At 36.5% G+C, this 8,714-nt stretch overlaps 1 protein-coding gene across 8 annotated transcripts in view; it reads right to left on the bottom strand.

Annotated features, from left to right (window-relative positions):
• cspg5b (chondroitin sulfate proteoglycan 5b) overlaps positions 1-8,324 on the bottom strand; it is a 49,641-nt gene extending 41,317 nt beyond the window's left edge. For 3 of the 8 annotated variants that reach the window (XM_048202242.1, XM_048202238.1, XM_048202237.1), the window contains exon 1: positions 7,816-8,323. In XM_048202242.1, the coding sequence (XP_048058199.1) occupies positions 7,816-7,918 (103 nt within the window). In that variant the 5' untranslated portion in view covers positions 7,919-8,323. Of the gene's footprint in view, positions 1-7,815 lie in introns of all 8 variants that reach the window. The other 5 variants (XM_048202240.1, XM_048202244.1, XM_048202243.1 and 2 more) reach the window with 3 other exon arrangements.
• Positions 8,325-8,714: the final 390 nt, after the last annotated feature.

Raw genomic sequence — 8,714 nt, forward strand, 5'->3', positions numbered from 1 at the left:
AGACAGAGCTACGCAATATCGCGTTCATTATCGAAGGCGATTCATTTGCGATAATGAACGCGACATTGCGTAGCTTGTCAGTGATCTACGGTTCTGTCTATTAAATGACGCTCCATTTGAAAGCAGGTGATGGCGATTTCGCAGTAATCAGGGAACCGGCTTTACTGACAAAATGCGTGTGACAATCGCATGCGATATATCGCCCAGCCCTAGACGTGAAGTAATGACGCAAAGACGAATGGCTGCATGCTCGAATTTCCCGCGGAAACCCACCAGTACCACCCGAATTAGAAAACATTATTACAAGCTTAACATTGTGAATCGGGCTAAGGTAAGGAGATCGTTTTGAACACTGGCTAGTTATGTACTTGCTCAAATTGATAATCAAACTGGATAATTTTTAACCAAAAAAAAAGTTATGGAATAGAATAAGAATAGACAATCTTGGCTTAAATGTATTCTTTATTTAGCTTAAATGTTTTTTTTATTTGCACCACCTGACTTTTGTAACTAATTTTACATCGAACAGGCTTCTACTTAGATGCCTGTATTAGCTTTTGCTTATGCTAGCAAGTTCATACATATAATTTTAAATTCAATAAAGGGGTTTATGATTAAATAGCATTTTCCTAGTTTTACATTCCTTGTACCACCTGACATGGAAAGTGTACCAACCTAAGTAGCTATTTGAGAGAAATCCACAAACTTTTTCATTCTGCCACAAAGATCAACTGGGGTCCTCTTGATGATGCATTATTATGCTTATTGTTATCATCTTTTCATTCCATAATAAAAGACCCATGTTTGCAGTTGTGCCACCCTGACATGAGAACATACAAATTGCTGGACAAACATTTTTCAATTACCTCAGCTTTAAAACTACTGATTTTTATAACATTTGTTTATAAGAAAGGTTTCAAACATAAAATTATTTGGAGGTTTAAGATACCAAAACATAAAATAATATTACCTGAATGTACTGAAAATGTATTCAAACCAAATAGGTTTTAACAGAATAAAGTGATACATGTAATGAATTTATCAAATTATTTTAAAAGGAAATAATGCACTTGGACACAAAATGCATGTCATGTTATTGACCCATTTACAAGCTGTTGTGGATTTCTAGAAAACAGAATTTTGTCTTAATCATGATAATGTGTTTGCATGACTGATTTATAATCAGAATGTCCAAATTCCAGTTAATGCAAGAATATTCTTGTGCATGTAAACATGGTCAATGTGTGTGCACTGCACATCATCAGGTGTTCGGAAGAGATCGTCGCCTTGTTATTTTAAACACAGCGTGCCTAGAAATGTTTACCGAGAACAAAACTGGATCAGTGACATGCTTAATTCAACTGTAATGTTTTACTGCACAGACGCTGAAGATCAGCAAGTGTCCAACAGGTTATGTAGTTCCATAAGTTTCCAACAGTGTAGGCAGCTCTAGTGTCAGCGTCTGGCAGGATAAATACCATTGGCCCTCACTGGGAGCTCCATACGGACAGGCTAGGCGGGCGCTAACACTTGCTCGTTGATGCTAATGCTCATTGACAGTCTCTGCTGTTATGAGACCGCAGTGGCAGATGGCTCTCTTGTGCCATGCATGGAAAGGATCTAGGCAACTTTAGCGAGAAAGTGTCCTAAAGAAATGATCAGAGGTTGGTTTAAGAGGTTTTAAAATAAACATCCAGACAGACTAGTGTGATTGCATGGTTCAAAGACTAAATCTGTGCACGTGTTTGTGAATGCATCCTGCCTTTCGGTCTTTATTTCCCTCTCTCACTCAGGTTGAGGATGTGAGTGCCAGGTCTTGGCAAAAACAACAAAGAACAGTAACAGCCTTTTCTCACAGCATGTCCACTAATTTCAGCTAAGCACTAACAATGCATGTTTCAATTATAATAATGATTGTCCCTAGTTTAGCATAATAACAAAAGAGACACAGAGCATAAACAGAAGGAGGTACAGTTTCTACCTACTTCCACAACAGTCAACAATACATTTCAACCAAATGAATAACTATGAAAAGACGTTTGACTGAAGTCAATATAAAACGGTGTTCACAACACAAAATTTTACTTCTGTAATATGACGCATTTCTAAAGGAATCAGGACATTCATTGACAATGTTGTGGGCAGGATTTGATTTTAAGAACCGATTGTCAAGAGAAATGGAGTGTTCTCTTCCAAACAGTTTGATAAAGATTTTAAAAGATATAATAAAAAGCAGAAAATTGCTAAACTTGAAGAATCTCTGGGGTCTATGAAGTTTTCATAGACGAGACATGCAAAAACATGCTGTGGGCTCAAGTGAAGTGTATACCACATCCTGTAAAAATGACAGATGTTGCTTTATGTGTGTAAGTGAACATGGGTTCTGGGGGATAGAAGCATTGTCGTGTGTAACTGATAAGAATGAAGACAGTTAGGAAATAAATGTCTAGCAAGGTAGAAATCTGATAAAAATGTATAATAAAAAATGTGTTTATTGCTTAAGCCATTGCTGCAAATATAAAATGCATTCACTCCAGTTAAAAAAGGTGATAGACAAGTAACCTAGCAATTGACGCAAGTAGAAACCACATGTGCGTAAATGAAAAGATAAAGTGCGTCAAAAGAGAATATAAATATTGGGGCCTTTATAGCTCTCAAAAAGAGATGTAGTTGGAGCAGTAGTAGTAGTTGTGTAATTTTGCTGAAGAAAGAGCATACAAGCAATCAGCAAGCGGAAGCCATCGTCAGACCACAACCCTCAGAAGATTAAAGACACCTGATTTTCTTAGAGAAGAACATATACTGAATAGAGAAGAGGGTAAGCTTTAAAAATTTAATTATTTATCTGGCCCATGGAACTTCCAGGTTAGCTGGCATAGAGTGGTGTATTTAGCTTTTGCCTTTGCAAGAAATAATAAAATGAGAATGAGGACTGCCCTCAAACTCTGATAGTATTGTCTCAGTCTTTTTATTGTCGTAGAGTGAGAATCCATTTGGGGTATCAGAAGTTGACTGTCTGAAAAAGATATATTTTTATAAAGATATCCCGACGGACTTTACAAAGTCAGTCAAGGTTGCCAACCAGTCGCAACAGAGTGGGCTGTGGCATTAGCAGGCATAGCTGTCCTCTGAGGGCGAAGAGCCAGCTGTGGTGCACTGAACGGGAGGCTAACCCAACCCACCCAGGTAGGCTTGGTTGATATCTGAACTGTAGGCCTAGGAGGTACGGTAGTGATCAGAAGTAGACCCTGAGATAATATAATCTAAGAAGAAAATATTATACGCCTACCTGACTCCTCCTGAATCTATAAAGGTAAACCTTTTACAGGAGTTGAGTAATATGAATAGAGGAAGTGGCTCGTGACCAAGAAAGTGTTACGTGGTCGCGGCAGAAACCACCCAGGGGGTGACGCGGCACATGATAGACTGTAAAAAGTGGTGTATGTGACAAGTAGTCGGAGGTGAGGGGTTGAGAAAAAAAAAAAAAAAGGTTTAAACAAACATCTTTATAAAAAAAAAAAAAAAAAAAAAAAAAAGTGATTAATGGTTCACAATATATAAGTGCCACAAGAACAGTATATACATAAAGCAACGTCAATTTTGATTTTGCGCTGACTTTAAGGTAGTGGTCGACCGATAATATCGGCCAATATACACTCCAAAAACGTAAGCCTTTTAAGATTTACGCATTTTAATTAATAGCAAAATTCCATCAAACTGAATTGAATAGGCATAATCCTTGCATATTTTATCTGAATAATTGATTATTCAATTATTTAATTAAAATATGTTAGAATTATTCAATTCAATGGAATTTTACTATTAACTGAAATGCATAAATCTTAAAGGCTTAATTTTTTTTTTTGGAGTGTATGGCGTTTTTAAATCACCCGTTTTTCTGTTTGGTTAAAACCGTTCAGATTTTGACAGGGATGGGACTTTTATTTTTATATTGCATAACTTTTAAAGGGTTAGTTCACCCAAAAATGAAAATAATTTCATTTATTACTCACCCTCATGTCGTTCTACCTTCGTTCATCTTCGGAACACAAATTAAGATTTTTTGATGAAATCTGACGGCTCAGTGAGGCCTCTATTGAGAGCAAAGTCATTGAAACTCTCAAGGTCCAGAAAGGTACTAAAAACATATTTAAAACTGTTCATGTGAGTTCAGTGGTTCCACCTTAATATTATAAAGCGACGAGAATACTTTTTGTACACCAAAAAAAACTAAATAACGACTTTAACAATATCTAGTGATGGCCGATTTCAAAACACTGCTTCAGAGCTTTACAAATCGAATCACTTGTTCAGAGCACCAAAGTCACGTGATTTCAGCAGTTTAGCCGCTTCATAGGTGATCCGAATCACTAATTTGACAAAAAGATTTTTTAAATCGGTCATCACTAGATATTGTTGAAAAGTCGTTATTTTGTTCTTTTTGGCACACAAAAAGTTCTCTCATCACTTTATAATATTAAGGTAGAACCACTGTACTCACATGAACGGTTTTAAATATGTATTTAGTACCTTTATGGATCTTGAGAGTTTTGGTGGCTTTGCTCTCAATAGAGGCCTCACTGAGCCATCGGATTTCATCAAAAAATATCTTAATTTGTGTTCCGAAGATGAACGAAGGTCTTACGGGTGTGGAACGACATGAGGGTGAGTAATAAATGACATTATTTTCATTTTTGGGTGAACTAACCCTTTAAGTTCTTGATTTCAAACTATGCTGCGCTATATCCAGTTTGCTGCTATGTCACTGCATGTAATATTAGCCCTACCTGGTATTTTTTTGAGAAAATAAGTTTCCCAGTGCACACAAACTTGCCAAATTACTGAGTGCACTGTTGGTTATAGAGTTTACCTTTTTATTCATTTTTTAAACCATTTCTTTTTTAAATATTCTATAATCAGATCACATAAGAAGTTTCTAACAAATAAATCCATTTATTTTACATTTTAATCAAGTTCATTTTTATATACATTTTTAAATCAAATATTTGCTAAATTAGAAATATGTAAAAAAAAAAAAAAAAAAAAAAAAATTAATTGCAATTGTTATGCATATTATTTAAATTAAATAGTGTAGTATGATATACACTGTGTGCAGAATTATTAGGCAAGTTGATTTTCTGATCATATTTTTTTTCTAAGCACATTTTACCAATTCCAATCCACATCAATCTTAATAACTACTATTAATATTGTTTTTAATCATTTATAAGTGATATATAATTGTTCATGAAGGCTGGAAATGAAAAATGCCTTATATTCAGGTGTGCAGAATTATTAGGCAGGTTTGCTTTTACAGGCAAAATGAGCCAAAAAAGAGATTTAACTCAGACTGAAAAGTCAAAAATTATTAAATACTCATGAGAAGGACGCAATACTAATGCAATACTAGAAATTGCAAAGTTAAAGCATGACCAAGGGAAAGCAAAATGCTCATTGGGTCAGCGGGGTCATACAAAATCAGGTGGAAAAGAAAAGACACATGTTAACTGCAAAAGAGTTAAGAATTAAGGTGAAGAATTAAGTGTGAAACCATCAGGAACCCTTTAGTCTCCACCGCCACCATTTTCCAGAACTGCAATCTACCTGGAGTCTTCAGAAGTGCAAGGTGCCAGGATCTCAGAGACTTAGGTTAGCTAAATAATCCTAAAAAATGACCCACACTTAATAAGAATCACAAGCTGAAGTGTTGTGAAATACATGAAGACTGGGTTTTTATAGGCTTTATAGACAGACAGCTTGAGAGTGACTCCTGAAGGACCAGCACCACATCCTCTTGTACCACTGTTTGAAGAATTTATCTTCCAGAATCTGGCAGTAAAGTGTGGGAGTTCACTTTTAGTCCCTCTCTAATCCTGAAATATCCGTCTTGCAGAGATGGACTAAAAATGATCTTCCAAAACTTACTACCAGATTCTGGAAGATAAATTCTTCAAACAGTGGTAAAAGAGGATGTGGTGCTGGTCCTTCAGGAGTCACTCTCAATCTGTCTGTCTATAAGGCCTATAAAAACCCAGTCTTCATGTATTTTATAACACTTCCGCTTGTGATTCTTATTAAAAGCGGGTCATTTTTTAGGATTCTTTAGCTAACCTAAGTCTCTGAGATCCTGGCACCTTGCACTTCTGAAGACTCCAGGTAGGTTGCAGTTCTGGAAAATGGTGGCGCTGGAGACTAAAGGGTTCCTGATGGTTTCACACTTAACTCTTCACCTTAATTCTTAACTCTTTTGCAGTTAACATGTGTCTTTTCTTTTCCACCTGTTTTTGTATGACCCCGCTGACCCAATGAGCATTTTGCTTTCCCTTGGTCATGCTTTAACTTTGCAATTTCTAGTATTGCATTAGTATTGCGTCCTTCTCATGAGTATTTAATCATTTTTGACTTTTCAGTCTGAGTTAAATCTCTTTTTTGGCTCATTTTGCCTGTAAAAGCAAACCTGCCTAATAATTCTGCACACCTGAATATAAAGCGTTTTTCATTTCCAGCCTTCATGAACAATTATATATCACTTATAAATGATTAAAAACATTATTAATAGTAGTTATTAAGATTGATGTGGATTGAAATTGGTAAAATGTGCTTGGAAAAAAAATATGATCAGAAAGTCAGCTTGCCTAATAATTCTGCACACAGTGTATATCAGACACCCTGCTCTCTAAAGATATTGATATCAGCATGGCTATCAAAAAGTGCATATGGGTCACCCACTACTTTACCACTGAAATTTACAGCTAATCAATACTGTCAATCATCATTTACCAGGAAGTGTGTTAATCAATATTTCCAGCAACATGTCAGAGCAACTGCACCATTTACATGTTCCCATCCCCACATACATACACCCTCAGTTACTGTTCACTTCTAAAAAAGACAACAGATCTGCATGGCTGAACAGAACTCTACATGGAACGACAGACCCAACTACAAACCGCAGTAGCTACAAAAACAAAATAAAAACAAGAGAACTGGATTTGTTAAATGACTTGATCATTCACAAGCCCATTTTAAGTGTACCAAACTGCTTTGGTCAGATTTATCATCAGAGCCTGTACGCATGATCAGCGTCCTATGTTGATGAAAGATGCATGCAGTGATGCCATAATACATAAACTTAGGGAAGTCAGCTAAGAGGTCAGAGGTTCAGCCAAGTACAGCGGTTTAAAGCTCCTTATGCAAATGAAAATTTCCTGCTTTACATAGTCATTAGTTTGGCCCAGCCTACAGTAGTGAGATGAAGGTCAACCCCACCAATGTGATAATTTGGTAGACATGAAGCAAAGCCAACTGACCTCATCTTCACATGCAGCATAAAAGAACATTTTTAAGGACCGAAATTTACCAAAATGCTGCTAATGTATAAGTTATTTGGTCCAAGATTAGCCACGAATAAATAAACTGAAATTATATTTACAAAAAATGCCATCAAATTGAAGAAAAATAAGACTTTAAATTAGAATGAGGTTGTGCTTTTGTAAATTTTCTCTCATTTACATACATTTTGTATTGTATTGTATTGTCTGACTACAGCTGTCTCAAGTATTATGCAAAAAATAATTTACATAATTAATTCATATGTAAACACTGTTGTTGGGTGATATTTTTAGAGACCCATTTCGCTGGATACAATAATAAACAACATTTCAAATGTTTGAAGAACATTTTATACTCTTGTCTTTGAAAGCTCTGATTCCAACAGGTCACAACAGAAACGACCCACAAAGCAGGTCTCTGTTAAATGCAGGAAAGGCAGGCATTTAGAAATATTGTATAATAATAACTCAAACATGTACTCACCATTAGCACACAAAGGAATGATGTGCAGAAGCAGGACGCTGGACAGCACCATTGACTCCCAACCATAGACAGTAAAAAACAACGTGCGCCTGGAATTCATCATGTCTCAAACTGTCTTCAAAAACACTTAAACTCAATCAGTTGGATCTTGTATTTAAGATATAGTCATAAGGAAGATATTTTGGAGACTTTGAGCAATAATCCTGGATATAAATCTCCTTAGTTTGAATGCGTTCGAAGCGCACTACTTCATGCCAACTTCGGATCTTGTCTTCAGTTGTTATTCCTTTGGTTGAGATTCAGGCCACCTTATGCGTCGCTAGGGACCCGTCATCTCTTATCCAACTCCAACAAGATGCTAAGACATTTAAACGTGTCTCACCGGCAGGCATATACCACTAACTGCGGTAATTCCAGCGGACGTCTCGCACACACGCTTAACCGCGCGCAGCCCACAGCTAGTTTTATCAGTCAGTGGAACTCACGGTTGATGTGAAGTCATCTGCGCATGCGCATCATTACCGACACAAGTGCCCTGATTACTGAACTAGGGAGCTGATTGAGACACACCCAATTTGCCATGTCTGATAAATCACTGAAAAAGTCAATCAGCTCAGGAGTAAATAAATATCGCTCAATACTGTCCCCAAATGCAGATTTACTTTTAAAATATAAATAGAAACCGTTTCATTATACATAGGCCTAATTTCAGTTAAACGGTTTGGATTGGGATTCAAAAAATGATGCAGGCGGGTCCTACGAACAAAGCATCTGAAATTGGGTCACCCATAGACGCCAGTCCACACACAAACATTTTGTTTATTCGTGCTGAAAGGAGGGACACTCCTTAACAGTAACATAGCGACTACATTATTAAAATCAGAGCATTGAAATTACAT

This window comes from Megalobrama amblycephala, linkage group LG9 (genome assembly GCF_018812025.1).
Source record: "Megalobrama amblycephala isolate DHTTF-2021 linkage group LG9, ASM1881202v1, whole genome shotgun sequence".
NCBI classification, from domain to species: Eukaryota; Metazoa; Chordata; class Actinopteri; order Cypriniformes; family Xenocyprididae; genus Megalobrama; species Megalobrama amblycephala.